A 20844-nucleotide genomic window follows, 5' to 3' on the forward strand; every position below is an offset into this window, starting at 1 on the left:
GAAACACTAAGTAAGTACATCATGTTTTGTTGTGTTTAGCAGATGTCAGCCTGATTCACAGTAGATACAAGAAGTAAATGTGTTCATTTCTAAAAAGGTAAAAATAAAGATTAAAGGTATACTATGCAGGAATTGTTGAGTATGGATTGTAAACACTATTGCCAGCGAAAGTGAAAGTTTGGAATCTAGCCTCACAATAATTATGTTTTTCAGCACTGTGTTTGCTATTTTCGTAGCCTCCTTCTTGAAAAGAATAGAATGTAATAGGAAGCTTTTGTTGTCATTGTATAAAGAATATACAAAGAGATTATGATTGCTACATCTGATCAGGTGCCAATCATTCATAAAACTGGAAATAAATAGTGTAAGAAATTTGCTCTATCAAGCTGTTGTACACGAAAATAAATAATGGATTGCACTTAACAAATAACAATTGCACTAATGTGTGCTGCTTACGGTCTGTCACCTGATTGTTACCTTTTCATAACATCCCGGTCTCACCGATGTGCTGTACCCTGAAATATGAAGAAAATAACAAAATACAGGCAGAGGGCAGAGACTATGCATATAAATATACTGCCGCACACTTTTAGTTAGTCATACGTGATGAGTAAGAGGGATTATACATTGTCTTTGCTTGTTTGTTTGTTTGCTTTGTTAAGGCAAATCCTGCATAGTGCACCTTTAAAATACAAATACCAAAAATAGCATTGCTCTACAGTAAACCAAAACTGGCTTGTTGCAGTTATATGCTATCTTCTTTGAAACCAGTAAGCTTATGTCTTATGTGTTGAATATCAATGTGCCTTTACTGCTCCAGCTGTCTTTTACCAGTTTTGTGAACCTAGAAATCATTTGATCCATCTGTAGATTTTGGGACACTCCTGTGGTCAAGTCTTCCAGTCGTGAGCTTTGCTACATCATCCTGGCTGGAATATGTCTGGGCTACCTGTGCACCTTCAGCCTGATTGCCAAGCCCCACATAGTCTACTGCTACCTCCAGCGGCTGGGAATCGGCCTGTCCCCCGCCATGAGCTACTCTGCGCTGGTCACCAAGGTACTGTATTTTCTGTTTTGTTGCCATTAGGTTGAGAAACAAACATACTCTGTTCAAGTGGTACAGTTATTGTCACGTGTCACTTCCACCACCATCTTGCTGTGATATCAGATTTTTCTGTCAAATGCTAAAATGCAGGACTATTCCATACAGTAAAAAGTCGTCTTTACACCCTCCATTTAAAGATCTGAGATTTAAAATTCTCGGTTTCTCCCACTGTTTGACACACTTCCATGTGAAACTCGATGTTGGGATTGATATGCACTTGAATAGAAGGTCAACAGAGCAAAACTGCTAAATGTACAGTAAAAGTAGCTGACGGAGATCACTCAGTTCTTCTATCACACCTCACACGTTGGAGCTTTTGGCAGAGAAGAGTGTTGCCAGTGATGTGGCAAACTCGCACATTTGATCAGACAACTCGTCTACTATCATAGTCCAATTTTGTTTTTAGAATAAATAGAGGGGCATCTAAGGATAAGGGCGAGAGTAAAAGAGCTACCTCCAGAGGTTGGCTGGTGGCCAATTTTTAGGGAGGTACAGTAGATGTTTGGGATCTGTGTGTGGGCTGAGGTTGATGTTTAAGATCTGGAAACTGAAAAGGACATTATTGTTATGAATCAGTGCGAGCAGCATTATCTCCAGCCGATGAAAGTAAAGCCTGCATAACCATTTGATCTATTTTTGATCCAGACCAACCGTATAGCACGGATCCTGGCAGGCAGCAAGAAGAAGATCTGCACCAAGAAACCGCGCTTTATGTCCGCCTGCGCACAATTGGTCATCGCCTTCCTACTCATACTGCTGCAGCTTGGGATTATTGTGGCACTTCTTATCATAGAGCCACCACAGGTATCTATGTGTGTGTGCATGTGTGTGTGTGTGTGTTTCTTTGTGTGCTTCTGTGTTGCAGTGTGGGCGATGTTGATTTACATTTATTTATACAACTACATTGACCTCTCCCTTTTTCTCATCTCCTAGGTGATCTATGACTACCCCAGTATTCGTGAAGTACACTTGATCTGCAACTTGACCACTCTGGGGGTGGTGGCGCCCCTGGGCTACAATGGTCTACTTATCCTGAGCTGCACCTTCTACGCCTTCAAGGTACCTCAGCATAGCATTAGTTAAAGGAATACTTCACCCACAAAACAACCATTTGTGTAACAATTACTCACTGTGTGTTGCCTTGAATTCGTGAAGAAAACGTTGTTTTTCTTGCATGCTGCCACAGTGAACAGAGAATCAAAAAAGGCAAACATCCTTCATGAGCTCAAGTAACGGGAACTGCATTTAACAAACAGCAAAACTATATAAAAAAAACATGTGTTTACAAACTCTCACACAACTCATGCAGTATAATCCAGGTTTCATTTATCCAGTCTTGTGCTCATGATTTAAAACATGTCAGTACAAACACTCTTATGCATGGCCAAGTAGCGTACCTGGGCATGCACATGCATTTGAATGCTGCTCAAGCAGAGCTCATATACATGTATGTGTCCAAGGCCATGTAGGGTGCTCCAGCTGTAGATGGAAGTGCTCTGTATTCTAACGTTTTGGCAGTATGCATGTATTCGGTGAGAATACAACTGAATAAATGACACATCGATTATACTGCAAAAGTTGTGTGACATTTCTTAACATTTTGATTTTTTAATATGGTTTTGTTGTTGTTAAAGCTGCTCCCTAATGACGTCAATTCATGAATGTTCACCTCTTTGGATTCTCCATTCACTTTGGAGGCATTCAAGAAAAACAAGGTTTTCTTTACAAATTCAAGGTATCACAGAGTGAGTCACTGATTTTCAAATGGTCATTTTGTGGGCGAGTAACACACATTGTACTTTTTCTATCAGGTTTATAGTTTTCTTCCTGTCCTCTGTACTGCAATTTACACCGCTTTAAAAATTCTACTCTTCTTTTTGTCCTACAGACTCGTAATGTTCCAGCTAATTTTAACGAGGCCAAGTATATTGCCTTTACCATGTACACCACCTGCATCATCTGGCTGGCCTTTGTTCCTATTTACTTTGGCTCCAACTACAAGATCATAACCATGTGCTTTAGTGTCAGCCTCAGTGCCACAGTGGCTCTCTGCTGCATGTTTGTACCGAAGGTAAGAAATTGAAATACATATTCACACAATTATAATAATGTTCAGTCTTTTTTTTTGTCTGATTTTTGTATCATAAATCTTTATGCTAACAGTTATTTTGTTGTCCATTTTCACAATCAGGTGTACATCATGCTTGCCAAGCCCGAGAAGAATGTCCGGAGTGCTTTCACAACATCTACAGTGGTGCGCATGCACGTAGGTGATGCCAAGAAAGCTGCTAAGACTGGCAAATCCTCTAGCAGCATGGCCAACCTGTTCCGGCGCCGTGGCTCTGCGCAGGACAACATCAGGTATATGAGGAACCTGAGTGATTATTAAGCTATGAATAAATTTACTCCCCAACACCTGAGCCCAGTTGCATAAGCGTCTTTAAGGAATACTTCATTCCCCAAATATTTATTTGCATATCAATTTGTCACCTTGCGTTACCTTGAATTCAGGACAAAAATGTTGTTTTTCTCGCACAGCTCGACCATAAACGAAGAATCCAGAAACTGAGTATAAAGAGGCTGCGTTTAACAATAGCAAACTCTCACAATGCAGTATAATCTGACGGATGTTGGATATAGTTTTGTTGTTGTTTAACGCAGATCCCTTTACTTTACTTCAATTCAGTTCTCAGCTCAGGTCTCACATCCCCCCTGTCACTTTGGTGACCCCTAATGTGAGTCAGGACCCCAAGGTTGGGAACCACTGATTCGCAGGGGGTGAAGTGTTTGTTTAAAAAAACACTTCCTCAACCTCCTGAGACCCTAAGTCCTCATATGAGGACATTACATTTTGGGTTTACTGGACCTTATACGTCATTCTGCTTAACTTAGACCTCTCGTCCTCATTCATGGACACTTTTGTGCCATGTAGTGGTAGTAAGAGCACAATACACTAATCTATGTAAAAACAAGATGGCAGTTATCTCTGCCAATCAGTCTGCAGCCGATCCCGACACAAAAATGGACAAGGTCCAAAACCTGATCAAATTTAATGGTTGAAACTTGTTTATTTATGATAAATAACATTTATAGTCAGATATGCCATACAAATTTGACCAACAGCAACAAGCTAAGACGGTGTTAATTAGAAGGTACTTGTCTGCAGACATTGGGAATTTTTCATCAGCTCATTGAAGGATATTGGGACTTTATTTGTTTATTCATTATTGTTGACAGTGTTTCTTTTTTTATAGTTATCAGGTCCTACTAATGTCATATAGCTAGGAAAAACTGAAAATGCATACCAAACAGGAGGTTAAAGTTATTCCTATTATGTTTCTATAAAAAAGAGCATATATTGTATGTTGTATATGCTGCATTTTGATGCTCTTAAATTACATTTCCCCTGCATGTCACCAGCAACTAAACTAAGGGAAAATACTTAAAATACAATCTCATTTTATTTTTTTGCCATTGATATCTATTTAAAAATGTAGCAAAAGATTGCTCTGAGATAGTCATACATCCTATGAAGACCATATCATATTACTTCTTGCCTCCACCACTCCATTAAACTGGATGATCCATCACATAATTACTTTGTAATATAATCACATCATCTTTTGGAATATTCGTCAAACAACAGTTTTGCTTCCTTTTTTTGCTGATCTATGTCAGATCTAGTTAATAATCATATTATATACTTTACCTTATGTATGGATTTTGTTAATAATAGCCTAGAGTACAAAGGATAGTTCAGCGAAAAGAGGCTTAGAGGGGAAAGCTGCAGGCGGGTGGGACACGGCAGACATGGCAGAGAAACCACCTTCTTGGCTTATCATCAGGCATCTAAACTACTCTCCTTACAGCCACATGCTTTAGTTGTTTCTGTCAATGAGTCCATGTATACAGATGGCAACTCTGCTGAGATATTTCCTAAAACACTGCTATGCCTTTTCCTCCTTTAACTGTCTTAAATAAATCAGAACTGAATCCAATCCGACAGGCTGGATACGCCAAGAAAAACTGTTCCCCGAGCTGAGACAAGTCTTCCTCATTTGGGTTAAGTACTCCCGAAGGAGACCCACTGCCTTTAAGGATTTCTCTTTCTAGGGAAGATAAAAAGAAAATGGAGGGAGATGTAAAATTACACAGACAGCAAAAGATAGAACGGGGGATGGTAGAAATACCAACATGAAGAAGTAGAACACTGAGATGTGCAGTCTTACACTGTGGATCTGTCATATTTCTTATCCCTTTATAATAAATGTAAACAAACTTTATGTCTTTTATGTGTTTTCAGTTCCAATGGGAAATCGGTGACATGGGCACAGAGTGAGCAGGCCTACAGACCAAACATATGGAAGAGGATGTCATTTCATGTCAAGAAAAAGGTACCAGTGGAGGTGAACCAGACAGCCATCATCAAGCCGTTCTCTAAAGGAGGAGGTACACCTGGGGACACTGGTGTCAAAGAGCAATATGAGGAGCAACAGGTGTCTCAGCCCTTCGACTGCTCCCCCTCTCAGTCACCAAGGAGATTCCAGGGAGGAGAGGCTGGAGAGGAGGGGCAGGATTTACCCACGTTCGTACCTGAGCACCCAGGTGGAGTGAGAAGAAGAGCTGGGGATAACAGCCAGGGTGTCGGGATGGTGGATGGTGGGGACATAAGTGTCATAGGTGTGGGTGACATCGGCATAGGCATGATTGGCAGCCAAGGTCAGGGCACGACTATCATGGACCAAATCAGCTGTGTGGTTAACCGTTTCACTGCCAACATCAGCGAGCTGAACACCATGATGCTGCCAGGGGGAGTCACCGTCAGCCCCACGTCCACCACTGCTCTGTCTACAGCTGCAGACGCCTCCCCCTGCCCACCTCAGTACCTCACACCCAGGAGCAGGCAGGCCCCCTCCACTGTCACCACATACGCCGAGGTCGCAGCCGTCTCCAATTTCTGCGAGAATCGACCAGCAGGTAAGATTTACGAACACCTGGCTGGGACTTGTGTGAGTAGCAGGCGAGCCAAGGATATGGAGGAGCTGGTGGCTCTGACGCCTCCCTCCCCATTTAGAGACTCATCTCTGAGCTCCAGCGGCAGCTCACTGCCCTCTGAGGCTGAATATGGCCAGCTGCTGCTGAGACACTACAGTCAGAGCTCCTCCTCTCTCTAAACCTGCTCTCTGTACACCTTGTTCTCCTTGGTTATCATCCATTTGGAGTATTTTAAACCCCAAAAGACAGAGCGTCACACTGGACCAAACTCTTGGATGCCTTTCTACATGTGGATTATTGAGCAGTGTTTAAAATGTACTTTCATTTTCAGATTGGATTGAGTGCACCCATACATTCCCTCAATGAGAGGACTGAAAGAGACATACCAGTGGCAAGACTGCAAATGCTAAACGCTGAAAATAAGCTGAGCAGTGTCAGTGCTTCATCGTTTGTCTCCAAGTGAGTAAAACACTTGACAAACTGAAACACACATACGGGCATTTTACAGACTTCTGAATGCTATACTAACAAACACAGGTCTATTACTTTTCAAATTCCAAAGAAAATACTGATAAGCTGAGAAAACAAATGTAAAATCACTTATTTACTTCATTATAAAATGGTTATGAAACAGTGGAACAGGAAAATTAACCAAATATTTATGTTCAGTGTTTCTTTGGATTATGCCAAAATGGCTCTTATACTGAATCTCAAAATGGCATTTGATTTTTGTAGGTAAATGTAGGTATTATAACATTTAAGATAGTTGTATTTCAGTTGTATATTTTGCATCACATATAATCATAAACACAGAAAGTGTGATTTTTTTCTGATTTCTTACTGTATATTATTGCTGTTTCTGTACATCTGATGTTTTTTCTTCACTGACAAATTGCCCTAATCTTTAATATTTTGAGACCCAGGTGGATGCAGATTGTATCAGCATGACGGCATCTGTCCAGAAGAAAATAGCTCAAATAACTTTGCCTGAAATGAAAAGGTCAAACACGACTCATTTTTTCTGCCCTCTAATTAGTTGTCAAGTCTGGAAGGCATAAGCGAGCATTTTGTATCCAGATGCTAGAGGAGAAAGATGCTGCATTATGTGAATCAGGAAGCAGGTGTTTCTGTGCGGGGGAGTACAATGACCTTCCCTTTTCTTGGAAACAAAACATTTACTAAGAATGAACCCCCCTGCCATCCCGAGAGGACTGGAGCTCTTTGCATCTCAAGGAAATGTAAGACATTTTCTCAATGGACATCATCAGTTGTCAAACCCACAAAGAGCTCACGGACTACCTGGATGTCTTCTTTAATTCTTTTCTCTAGATGTGACTTAGCTGAATGTATTTGATAATCTGAAGCGGACCAAAACAATCTTCCACCTCAGGATGTGTCCGAACCAAAATACTTTCTGACGTTGACTCCAACCTGCTGAACGAGCGCTGTCATCTGTTGGCTCGAAAAACGTTTCCAGTTTGCATGATGTCAAGATTTGGTTGCACTCTTTAAGTTATATTTGTAATGAATTACCTTTTTTTGATATTGTACATGTGAAACCAATATGATGAATAGATACAGTAGCAAAGTGATGATACTATCAGTGTGTTAATGTGTTTTTAATTAAGAGTCGTTTTAGGAGGAGAGAAGGGAACTGAAAGTGTGCTTCATTTTCTAGACATCTATTGCAAAACAGTTCTTTCTAGCCTGGCTTTTTACCTACATATATGTGCCAACGTCTCCCTGAAGTAAATGGCATTGTGTTTCTATAAATGGGCTCATGTATTCAGGTGTTAAAAGGAGGATTTTTTTTATAATATTTCATGAAATTTTTGACTATGTTGTTTCTTATGCTTGAGCATATTCAATGAATCTTTTCTTTTTTTGTATCTGCATTTTGGCCTCTCTGAGGATCTCGATGAATGACAGTGTGGATTGACAGGCGAGCAGATGATAATGTTCATGTGGGAGCTAGCTTATGCTTGTTTATCAGATTTTTTTTTTTTTTTAAGTCTGGCTTCTGTCCATCAGTCTTTATTTTTTTTATTTTTTTCTGAATGTTTACACAGACGGGAATGTGTTAATGCTTTTTGAAATGTGCAGTGTTTTTCTACTGACTTTGGATGTAAAAAACATCTTAGACAATTGCCATATTTGCATGCAGGTTTGTGCCAATTTTGCAGGTGTTTACTACACATTAAGCCAATAATTCACTGATATAATCTACAGAAGACGTTTGTCTTGGTCTTATTTCTTCCTCTGCCTTTGAAATAGCCAGAATTTACAATTTAGACTTGTGCTGCATTAAAGGTTTCCATCCAAATTCCAATTCACATTTGTGCATTTCATTCATTTTTGTATGTAATTCACTGTAAATTTACACCGTAGGGACACTTCATTCACATTATAGAACTTCTACATCCCAATTATAGGAAAAATACTTAACCTTAATATTTAAAAATCAAAAGTATAACTGTATATGGAAGAGAATGTCTCAAAGTGACTTTTGAATGACACTAAAAAATCCAAATTTTTCATGCTGTCACGTTTGAAGGAGTCACGTGTCTTTTTAATACTAGAAACTGGATCATGTGTGGTGTTATTTTTACACCTCCTACGTCGATGTTACTTATGAACCCTCTCTAAATAAGATAGAATAATTGTGTCAAATCACAGTGCGATAATTAATAAACCTAATGGGAAATAGGGTTTCTGGGGCACTCTTTATTAAATAACATGTGATATAATTTCCTATGCTGTGTTTTGTTCAGTGAAATTAACATTCACAAGATGGCAGGCAAAGTTTATAGTTAGAGCGTAATAGCTTTGATGAGCACAGGGAGAGAACAAGGCCTCAGCGGACCAACCCGTTGTTTATCCTTGAAATCTGGTGGTGGCATGAAGTGATGGGGGTTGGGTTTGCAAGAACATAGAAAAAAATCACAGCCTTACTCATCTCTGACTTAGTATAGCATGTATGTGTCATTAAAGGCAACAGGAAACCACCACTTCAGCATCATTGCTTCTATTTTTTGTCCAGCAGTGGTGTGTGGTCCATGATAGAGGAAAAATGGGGGAACAAAAATACTGAGCCCCTCATTCACACCTGAAGTTGCACAGAGGCAAGAAGTAAATGGTTGTGAGTGGAGCTATAGCTAAGCGAGAAACACTTTGTATGACGTAATAGCCATTGTGTTAATTCCTAAAGAGAGCAAATACAATTTACAACTGCCCCAAAACAGCTAAATATGTAAATGAAACAAGGGTGCAAACCTGGCTGAAGATATGGATTGTTGTTGGTTTCGAGTCTGTTTTCATATAGGTTATACAACTTATTTGCTTTTCAGTTTACAATGAATTACAAGGACATTTTTGGTCAGAGCTAAAGGGAAAATAAATTACGAAAAATCTAAAAGATATAAGCAACCAATACATTTGCAGTATTATAAAGAAAGAAGAATAATAACTAAACAGTTGAAAAGATGTGCACTAACAAATAGGTTTTTTTATATTGATAATTGTTTTTCTTTTATTGAGTGAGTATGATTCTGAATATAATACAGTTTGCTTTTAATGTGTAACATAATCATTGTTTCTTCTTCTTCTTCTTCTTCCTAAAAATGTCACGATTTACTCCTGTTTGTTACTCATCCAATGTACTCATCCACAAATACAACGCAGTCATATACAGTTGTCATCACATGAGATGTTAAATCCTCACTCACACAAGCTGATACATAGTTATCGCATACTTGCACACATACAGACACCCACTCAAAACACACACACACATACACCCCTATCTGCCCACCCACCCACAGACACACATACACATACACATGCACACACATCAGACAAAACAGGCGGTTACACAGGGTTCCTTAGAGTTTATAGATGTTGCGTGATTTTTGCGACTTCACTTAATCTACAGAGCTTCATAGCCTGGGCTCCATATCTTATCAAATAGTTTCTCTGTGTTGGTGTCTTCGGACACTGTCCTTTCAATGCACAGATAATATTTCATTAAGGTTTTCCAGTTGTGCAAATAGGAGGTAATAACTACTAAGTTCTAATAGCTCATACACTGTACACATTTTTATACATGAAGACGATTGAGTCTTATTTGAATCCATCTGTCTGTGTGAATGCACCCAAACTCAGTACTCTGTGATGGAGCTGGGAGATATGACAGCTAATACCAGGTCTGGGGTCTGTTGAGAGAAGCAGGTGTACTGCCTTATTTCTATAGGTGTGCTGGGTGGTGTATGTTCCACACTTCATGCAGTTCTGCTTTTTCTCAGAATAGTTATTCTGATATCTTAATAAATAGGCTTCTCGGAACATGGTTCATGGGCTTATGTAGACGTTCATATACTGTAGGTGGGCAAAAAAGGGTCTGCTGTGTGTATTTTGGTTTCATTTAATATGTTTGTGTCACACAATTATCCAGTTAAAGCCAAAACCAGAAAAAGGTATCAATCTGATTAGCTAATATTACAGCATAGCATTCACATTATATCCCTGTTTTCCTGCTGCATTCAACCTCAAACCAACTCTTTTTGTCATGGTGGTATCGTGGTTTACCCTTATGGTTTGAGTTTGTGATAATATGACAATACATCTATTATTCATTGAGACATTCTTTTAACAGTAGCACCAACATTTTAGAGCATGCACAAAGAGAAATGCACACCACTCATAAGTTACAACCTGAGGCACTGGTAGTTTGACTATATAAATGGTGATGAGACAATGGAGGAGACATAATCAATTGCCTTTTCAGTGGTATGGTTGATTGTTGGAAATGCCTGATACAGCACTTGGATGTGCTGCTAAATGTGGGGAAAGAGTATAAGGATTTTTACATAATCAATATGCCTTTAAATACTAGGACTAAAGTGGAAGCACTCTGTCTTAATATACAATTACAAAAGCACACCTTCTCCTGCTAGTTGTGTATTAAAATAATCTAAAAACAGTTTTTAAATGAACATTTTTCAAAGACTGCCTTAACTGCATTATTTTTGAGCTGCATCTAAACAGACATTTACATAAGGAAGCAACTGTTCCGCAGCACACAAATGTTTCAAATATGCCAAATGTTAGTTACATAAATTGGCACTTTATTGCACTAGAGACTTAAACAGCCTTCTACTAGGAACTACTGTGCTGCGCCCTCACTGAAGCGTGCGCACTTCTCGTCTCCACAGGGTGACGAGGCGAGGTCACAAGTTCCCAAGCTCAACCCCTGAGCAGATCACACACTTCCCCACAGGGAGGGCGGTTCCTGCACCCATAAGAAGAGGGAGACACACGGGATCAGGGGGGACGAAGTCTGAAACTGCACTTAGACCGAGTCAAAGTTGCTGAAAGCTGCTGCGTCAGTGAGATCGGACAAGTGGAATGACCAGTCACTCATCACACTGTAACGGCATGCAGAGCCTCCGGAAGGAGCACCTGTACAAGGTGCTGGTTATTGGAGACCTGGGGGTCGGGAAGACCTCTATCATCAGGCGGTATGTCCACCAGACCTACTCCACCAACTACCGGGCCACCATCGGGGTGGACTTCGCCCTGAAGGTGTTGAACTGGGACTCTGAGACTGTGCGGCTCCAGCTCTGGGACATTGCAGGTGGGACAGTGAAGAGTTAAAATATGTTCAATGTATTTTATTTGCATTATATAATCTATCATTACAATGCAAACCCATGATAAATTGCCTCCAGGTCATCTGCAGGATCCAATACAGCTCACTGATGAGTTGAATTCACAAGGGTGTGGGTTTTTTGGGGATGGGTGAGGAGGGGAGGGGTGCACTTATGAAACAAAATTTAATTTCCTGCATTCTGGTGAATTATTATGCATCAGCTTGTGTCTCTTCTGCACCAATTTATGGTGTAGACTAAAAATCCTAACTTCATTCAAAATAAAAGAATTTCATGCTTTTATTCGAGGGGAAAAATTGACATGTTTTAAATATTTTTTTAAGAGCATCACCTCCCCTCAAACTGTGTAAGAAGTTGCCCTCTCATAAAGCCTACTCATTGAAAAAACATTGTAGGCATACTGGTATTTAGCAAGGCTGATTGTCATAGTTCCCGAAAAGTTGATGATTTGGGGAGATAGGACTTATCTTCAAATTAACAGTGAAGCACGACTGTTGTAAAGTTATGAAACATCACAGGTCAAAGATGCACTGTCACTGTGGAGAGCTGGTGACTGACACAAAGAGTATTCTCTCTGTCTCTCATGCAGACACACACATGCACACTAGTGATGGGCGAGCTGTTCTTTTCAATGAACTGAATCACTCGAATCTGTTCATTCAAAAGATTTGTTTACTGAATTGTTTGGTGCTTGACCAGATCTCAGTGTGTGTTGTCCCACTCACATTCACTTCACTTCAACTTGTTATCTAGTGAAGTGAAAGCAGACACTTTGGTTAAAGATACTGTTTGCAAACTGAAAGATGAAGTCCTACCCTATCTAACTATTAAAAACATTTAGTAGTACTTCCTCCTTTGAACCATAAAGACATGAGAGGGAAGAAGAGGGGCAGGGTCGGGCAATTCAGTGACTCACTCAGGACTGGAAGTCACTGTGTGGTACACTCAGTGACTGAATCACCAAACAGTCCTTGAATGTTTGCCAGCAACTAATTGAGAGCTCTGCTAAGAAATGAACGGATCATTTTAGGAAGTGATTAGGTTCATTTCTGTCACACCTCATACCACACAACATGGACACATTTGAACACTGGAAAATCTTTCAAATAAAATTAACAGATACATGGATAGGATGGATAAGAGTAAAGTATAACATGGTGTCACTACAGTGCTTCTGTGTGACTTCTCCTCCTGACCTCCTCTATATAGACATACCGCCTAAAATGGATAGAAAACGTCAGATTAGTACATTTTAAATGTAGCAAACCAAACTCAAAAGGTGGTACATGGATTCTAATTAAGTATTTCTTCTGATTAAAATCTTTTCTACTTTGAGATAGAGGACCTGACCTGTGGATGAAGTGTGTGCAGCCATGCTAACAGCTCTGCAAGGCTGCACTTGGGCACAGTGGTGATTTGAGTTACATGTCAACATGCCCACAATGACAGTGTTGCTCAGGGAGGACCAGCACGCTGTCATCCAGTCATTCATTTAAGGTATAGAGCAACATCATGTGATGAGGCTCATGTGAGGGAGATTTAAAGGCCAGTCACAGGAGTGTCATTGTAGCTAAATAAAAAACAAAACATCATTAGTCACTGACACACACACACACATGCAGGCACATGCTTCAAGAGGTCAAATGCAATTACAAGTCACATCTGATTAGTCGTGTCTACCTGCTTGAAAGTCATGCTAGGTAGGAGTAGGGATCGGCTGAGTAGGGGCTGAGACATTGTGGTTTGTTTGTTATAATCTATGTAATGGTAAATTTTACATGTTGTACTTTGAAGCTATGGAAAGCTGTAGATTGTGCCATCAGTTTATTGAATGACAGAGTGTCAAGTGACATGTTTGACGTGTGTATCTGTCTGTGACACCACTGCACATGAGGGTTCATGTGAGTAATGAAAGTCATTGATACATTCTCTCGCACGAAAGGAGGAAGTTCTCAATCCACGTCCTGTCAGATTGTCCATTTCCCCTTCTCCTGAGGCAAACAGCAGCTTTTTGTCCTTGTCAGAGTGATTCTAGCAAAAAAGGACTCCCACGCATTAATATTTATTAAGCATGTAAACTTTTCTGCTGAGAGGGCATGGTATGTAAAACAAGCAGGATGCACACACCTACACGCTCAGTGTTTTTTTTGACCAACAAGTACACACATTAGACAGCAGACAGCCGATCACACACCCCCGGGGAATGTCATGTTGACAGCTCTTCTAACCTGCTCCTCAAGCACCCAATTTCCTTTCTCTGCACAGTACACAAGCATGGATCAACACACATGCATGCAGACCTGCACACAGACGTTTAACATGCTTATATTCTTACAGACATATTATATGAATGGTGTAATAGTCTGGGTCAGTTTTCATTACAGGTTGGGCAAAATGGCAGGTTTAATTTAAGTAGGCCTATTATCAGCAGGAACAAGCAGTCGCATTGACCGTCTGGTTAAGTGCAACGTGACAGTAAGACCACAGGAATGTGCTGTTTCATAGGAATGCAGGCTCTGCTAACTGCAGTCCTAATACCAGCTGTATGAGCTGTTCTGCCTCGAAAATGCAGGAAAACAATAAGAATCTGTCATCAAACTGATGGCTGGGAACAACGGTGTTGCCGCACTAATGAATGAAGCTCCCTATGTGTGTGTGTGTGTGTGTGTGCTTTTGTTTCTTCATCGAAGGTCAGGAACGTTTCGGAAACATGACACGTGTGTACTACCGTGAAGCCATGGGAGCCTTCATAGTGTTCGATGTGACACGAGCCACGACCTTTGAGGCCGTCATCAAGTGGAAGGAGGACCTGGACTCCAAACTAATGCTGACTAATGGACAGAGTATTGCCACTGTGCTGCTGGCTAACAAGTGTGACCAGGGCAGGGAGCTGACCAACAACGGCATCAAAATGGACCAGTTCTGCAAGGACCACGGCTTCGTCGGGTGGTTTGAGACCTCAGCTAAGGTGAGACCAGAGTAAGGTTAAGGTATTCTTGTTTGCCAGTCATTTGCAATGCATGAGGTAAAATTTATGCCTGTCCAACCTGGGGCATTTGTACTCACTAAGACTTAGCTGAGAAGATTGATCTCACTCTCGTATCTGTCAGGTAAATATGAAACTGGAGCCAGGAGATGATTAGCTTAGCATAGCGACTGGAAATACCATGTTATAGCCATTCATTCAGAGAACCATCTTACAGTGGGATCACTCCAGCCACCATACAGCTATTCGCGATTTATAGCAAATGCTAAACTGGGGCGTAAAGTGAGGAGGGATAATGGTCCTTCCCTGCTTCCTAGCCCCCTACTTTCTGGCACCCTTGCTTGGACCACACCCATCTTTGAACTCCGCCTTCAGTTCAAACTCAACTACATACATGTAAAGTTTTGTGACTCTGTCTTGAACAGTTGCGATGTGTGATAGACAGACAGACTTATAAACACCTGCCAAAATACCCACCAGGGTCAGGACCGCATTTTCCATGATGACACACACTCACACAGACTCACAAGGTGAAAACGATACCAGCCGTCACACCATTTTCACAGCTGGTAAATACCTACAGTGTAAATTATTGAGCTTTAGAGGTGCTGCAAGGCAAATTTGATATTAAGCTAAGCTAACTGGCTTCTAGCTTCACATTTAAGAGACAGACATAAGGGTGATATCAATCTTCTTATATAACCCTCAGCAAAAATGCAATTAGGCATATTTCTCAAAATGCTGCAGTATTAATTAATCATCAACATGATAATGAATGGGCCAGATTGTCGGCCTTTGCAGTGAGCGGCTGACAAGCTCAGTGGAAATCGTCTCCCACTCAGGTCACTTCAGTCAGAGAAAAACATCCCCTCAGAGCCAACTGGAATTTCATATCCTTGTGGAAAGTGGCTCTGTGAGATAAATTTACTAAGCAGGGTCAAAACAAGTGAAAAGTTAAAAGCGTTAGAGGATTGTCAGCTGTTTTTTTTTCTGCCTGTCTTTTTGCAAGCCAAGTAAAGTTATTTAATCATTTTTCCCTACAGTAGATTCAAAGTAACATAAAAACTATTTGACCACATCACATAAAAAATTTGTATCTGCTTAATCCCACATGTCGTTGGAGCTTTATTAAACTTTTGTAGGTTGAAATTTTAAGATATCATATTTTCTTATGTCAGTAAGAGAATCAATTTGGATCGTTTTGTGCATCACATATTTTCCCGTGGTTCTTGTGGTATGCTCAGAAACACTGGGATCTTTGAAATATAGCTATGTGGGGTTGAGCAAGTCTTTTCTGTACAGTATGTGTCTATGTGTCTTGTGATGCATGACAGTTTCAATTAACCCCCTTACATACACTAACCCAAAAACTCTGCAGCACTTGCACATAGCTTTAAATTCTCCAAAAGCTGTCTTCATTCACACATGCTCTGTTGACACCAGTGTGTTGGACCGGCAGTGGTGCGCTGCCATTCTTATGGCATCAAGACTCAACATTCTGAAAGGTTGAAGGTTATATGGCGCAGGTTCAACCAGGAGTGTCAGAAGTAGGCTATGCAAACAAACACACATTCTTGGTAGCAGTAGGAAAATGTTTACAGTATTTGTTTGAAGTAGTTTAAAGCACCTAAATGGTGTTGTTCACACGAAGGTGATAGCATGCTAGTTAGCCACGTTTTGAACATGCTGTAGGCTAACTACTGTTAATACACAGGATGTTCACTGTAAGGCAGATGTGTTTCACAGGCTTAAAACTTAAGAAAATAAACCGTACAGATCGAACATTATGGAGCCATAGCTAACAGTTTTCTCGCCCTTTTAGGACAACCTCAACATCGGTGAAGCTGCAAACTTCCTGGTAAAGCACATCATGGCCACAGAGAATGACATTCTGAAAAGTGTAATACCGGACACCATCTCGCCACAGTTTGACTCCAACAGGCAGATGAGCTGCTCCGGCTGCTGGAAGTAATCAAAGGACGGAGTGATGGCGGGACAGAACAGAATGGAGACACAGTGGGACAAAGAGGGACAGGCACACCACAAGGATATGGCACAGTATGGCGTCTTTGGTCCAAACTAGAGTTGAAGATTTTAGTTTGGTGCGTGTTTGTGTTCTTAGTGTCCAACTACAGGAGAACCAAAGCTTGAAAACAAAAATCACATGGACTCAGAAGTTGAACATTTATTGAACAGAGCTTTGGTAACTCGTCATACTGTGAGTTTGAAGTACTTGGCAGATCAGCAAGTATACTTGTCTATGCTCCTTGGCGTGATTATTTGAAGTATGTAACAGCCAAACTTTCTTTTTGGGACTGTTCTTTTCAGCTGGTCAAGGTTACATTCTCTTCTACCAACAGTTTACTTGGAAAAGGACTAGTGACTGGCACTCAACCTACTGGACCAAACTACAAATGGACTAAATGCTCCCAGCAAACTTGATGCAACACACCCAAAGCTGGGCTGTGATTACAGAAGGAAAACAGGAGTGCTGTTAACAGTTCTTCACCATTTCAAGCAAGTGTAATTTTATTGCTGTTCTCCCTCTATTTACCTTCAACTCCAACTTTGTGGAGAAAACAATGGGTACGTTTACATGCACACTAATATTCCACTTTTATTCTGAGTATGATAATATTATGATTTTGATACAGTTCATGCAAACAGCATATACGTTTTGGCCTTTTTACAAATGAAGTATTTTCCGATTAAGACATATTAGATTTGCCAAAGTTATTCAGGTTTTAATAGCATTCTTGCGGCATGTATACAGTGCATTCTGTATATACATCTCAGTTGGGGATTTTATCACAGTTTGTGACACACGGCCTCTTGTCTGTTTACAATCGGCTATGTGCCTTGTCACGGATGCGCTGTACACAAATCAACTAGCCCACAGTTTGCAAGGCTGCAGATAAGATGCATGCCCAGGACAAGTCCACAAACACACCTACTTTTAAATATTATATAAGACTTGGATATCAACAGATTTTTTGGATACGCCCAAATATCATAACGCTGACCTTTCCAAGTTGGTAGTTGAAGGAATTAAAGAGGAAAGCTGTCGCACAGTCCACTACAAGTGGAAAAATTCATAAAAATCCTGGCACAAGTGACAGCCATTCAACATTTTCACAATTAGACGCGATAAATGACTTGTTAGGCCGCGTTAGTCAGAGTATGCATGGCTGCAAATAAACAAGAATATTAATGGAATATTCTGGGGTTGCACGATAATATTGGCACGTCATCAGTATCGGCTGATATTGGCTTTAAAATTAAGTATCAGAATCGGCCAACATGCTTTTTCTTAATTTGCACAATGAATGAATATTACATACGTTGAAAAGCATTGTACTTCATATCTCCATCTGCTGGTGGGCCATTATGATAATAATAGACACGGATAATATGATATTAATTCCACTACAGAGGAGACTGGATGATCACTAAAATTAGGTAGAAGATATTGATATCAGTTATCGGTCAAAAAAGTTGTTGGATAGTTGCAAAAAATCCAATGTTGTTCATCCCTATGACATTCATTTTCATTAGACATATAAAGAGCTTAGTAGGCATATTGTCATTTTCAGAATAAGGGCAAAAAAATGTATATATTTTGTGCATGTAAACATAGTCAGTGTAGCTTCCTTTACTGTTATTCTGCAAGAGCCAAAGAAAGCAGTATTGACCACTTTCAGTGGATCCCACGTTGTGTAATTATGTGAATTTTGCACATACATAGATTTTTTTTAATAATGATTTTAAGTTATTTACAGTATTCTTTTATGAGTGCTATGCTGGTCTAATGTATGATGTTATTCTGCTTAAAATCTTTCCCACAACTGACTATTGTGTGAGTCTTATTTAATCAGGCAAGTTAAGTCGCAACACATTTAGAACAACAACTTGGTCAGCTGCGAGAGAGAGTTGAGAGTTGAGAGTAGACACACAAACATCCTTGAGCTTGCCTAGCGTAACTCTTTCATAGCCAGTGGGCACTTCCGCTGGAGCAGGTCAGGTTGAAGTGATCAAAGGTTTGTCAAACATGTTTGTTTGTTAATGGAAGAAAGTGGCTGTTCGTCTGTCTACATCTGGATTTATTTTCACCAGAACTGGTTAGTTTGTGCATGTGCGGTACTTTTCTTTACCAGAAGGAAGATTGTGTTGATTGTCTGGATGCAAACTGGACACTCTCATGAGTTCACTTTCCAAAGCCTAACCCTCTGTATCCATGGTAACTAGATCATTTTTATGGGTATCCTCTAACATCCGTGTGAAGCTATTTCTTGCTGTACTCACAACCGTACAGGCACACACACACATACACACTTATGCACATAGACTCTTTCTCTCTCCATGTTCTTGTTCCTTTTTTTACCTCATCTTTCCTCCTTCTCCACTCCATCCTCCGTTATTGTTTCTCATCCTGAAAAATTCTCTGTCTCTCTCCCTAAATATGGCTGCTTCCACTGTCTTTCTTTATTATGTCCAATGCCTCTCTTCTCCCTACTTTCTCTCATTCTCTGATTCACATACAGTATGTACAGCACATTATATAATCCTGCACAGGCTCGACTGCACACCCGGAGAAGCTAAACCTTTATTGATCCTTTCTGTGAAGTTTTTTGCACTTCTAAGTATAGTATTTGTCTGAATTATATTCGTCCACTGCCATCAGTGTCTTGTATTTTGTCTTACTATAACTTAAGACCAAGAATATTTGTGACCTAATATAAAGCTTGTATATATATCCAAATCCCTGGGTGTCATATGTGCCAAACTTGGATACAGTCAATTGTGTTATGCAATCTGTTGCCATTTACACAAATGTACAGTCAGTGTTTAATATATGCTATATTGTTTCCTCCAGCTGCTGTTGGTCAGCAGTGTTTGCACAGTATTTATAAGCCCGATCACAACAGTGTCATGTGTTATTGTGTGAGATCTTGGTGGTGTGTTACAGCAGGCTTAAACAATGGCCTCTCCACAGGATTACAATTTCAGTGTTAGTTTGGCTCATCATGAGGGTGTGTGACATCATGCATCATGTGACATCAGCTACACAAGGAAGAACTACGTGCTCACACACTCGCACGTGTTTTCCATAGGATCTCACCCCCCCCTACACACACCAGTAGTAAACTGCACGTCTTTAGCTTTTTACACCACCTGTGGATTGTTCGTTATTTATTGCAAAGTAATACAAGTAAATAATTTCACACGTGTCTGTTTTTGTAACATGATGATATAATGTGAATCTGACCTTTGGAACAGCCCATTTTACAGTCTCATGATCACAGTGGTACGCAAGTCAAGATTTCACCGTAAGAGTCAGAATGAGCCTCCAAGTGTTATATTACTTGATACTGAGAAATTTGTTTGAGTGTGTGTGTGTGTTTGTGTGTCTGTGTGTGTCTTCAGGCTGATCCAGGACCCTCAGGTTCTCATTAGGAAGCCACATGACTGCGTGGATTACTCTCTGCCTGAGGGATTAGATTTGGTCGTCTGCTCTTGGCTCACATTAAGGACATCACCACCACCAACACTGTCAGCTGATCCACAAACGCTATATAACCACTCAGGCAGAATTCTGTCATCTGAATTCATCTAAAAAAAAGACTCTTGATGTACACGAAACGCACGGTGACACTGTTTCAGGATTTTAATTACACTTCAAAAAGATGTAATTAAAACAAATCACTGAAACTTTCATTTCAATTTGGAACAATATTTACCAAGTTTTCGTCTGTTAACTCTTCCTGTGACAACAGCTGGCACAGATCTAACTATTCATTACTGAGATTATGAGCCCAACATATTGTGTTCTCTTTAGTGCTCGGGCTCTGCCAGAGAACCACCTACAGAAAACACCCACATATTCTCTCAGAGAGATAGATAGAGAGAGGGAGACGAGGAGAGGCAGGTAGCAAGAGAAGAAAATGAGACAGGAGAAAAGCAGTTCTTAAATGCTGCAGCTACAAAAGGTTACAGACAGCTCATCAAAGGTGCATGCAGGTAAACAGAAGCCGACGCATTAAACAGGTCACATTCAGCTGCCTTTGAAATGTTTTCCAGACGGGATTCACACA

General features: G+C 40.3%; 2 protein-coding genes across 3 annotated transcripts in view; both read left to right on the forward strand.

Annotated features, from left to right (window-relative positions):
* grm5a (glutamate receptor, metabotropic 5a) overlaps positions 1 to 8482 on the forward strand; it is a 28692-nt gene extending 20210 nt beyond the window's left edge. Inside the window, exons 13-19 of one of the 2 annotated variants that reach the window (XM_049592608.1) lie at positions 871 to 1057; positions 1751 to 1909; positions 2039 to 2164; positions 2994 to 3176; positions 3297 to 3466; positions 5409 to 6082; positions 6432 to 8482. In XM_049592608.1, the coding sequence (XP_049448565.1) occupies positions 871 to 1057; positions 1751 to 1909; positions 2039 to 2164; positions 2994 to 3176; positions 3297 to 3466; positions 5409 to 6082; positions 6432 to 6466 (1534 nt within the window). In that variant the 3' untranslated portion in view covers positions 6467 to 8482. Of the gene's footprint in view, positions 1 to 870; positions 1058 to 1750; positions 1910 to 2038; positions 2165 to 2993; positions 3177 to 3296; positions 3467 to 5408 lie in introns of both variants that reach the window. The other variant, XM_049592607.1, reaches the window with a different exon arrangement.
* Positions 8483 to 11357: 2875 nt separating this feature from the next.
* rab38b (RAB38b, member of RAS oncogene family) lies at positions 11358 to 19879 on the forward strand. The gene is made up of 3 exons (XM_049591882.1): positions 11358 to 11732; positions 14457 to 14734; positions 16575 to 19879. Exons 1-3 carry the CDS (start codon positions 11504 to 11506, stop codon positions 16722 to 16724), a joined length of 657 nt encoding a protein of 218 aa, XP_049447839.1. The 5' UTR covers positions 11358 to 11503; the 3' UTR covers positions 16725 to 19879.
* The last annotated feature ends 965 nt before the right edge of the window (positions 19880 to 20844 follow it).

The sequence above is a fragment of the Epinephelus fuscoguttatus genome, linkage group LG12, assembly GCF_011397635.1.
Source record: "Epinephelus fuscoguttatus linkage group LG12, E.fuscoguttatus.final_Chr_v1".
Lineage (NCBI taxonomy): Eukaryota > Metazoa > Chordata > Actinopteri > Perciformes > Serranidae > Epinephelus > Epinephelus fuscoguttatus.

Coding starts and splice junctions, on each gene's coding strand:
- rab38b (XM_049591882.1), top strand. CDS start 11,504: ATGACCAGTCACTCATCACACTGTAACGGCATGCAGAGCCTCCGGAAG. Junction 11,733..14,456: donor CCAGCTCTGGGACATTGCAG/GTGGGACAGTGA, acceptor TCTTCATCGAAG/GTCAGGAACGTTTCGGAAAC. Junction 14,735..16,574: donor GGTTTGAGACCTCAGCTAAG/GTGAGACCAGAG, acceptor TCGCCCTTTTAG/GACAACCTCAACATCGGTGA.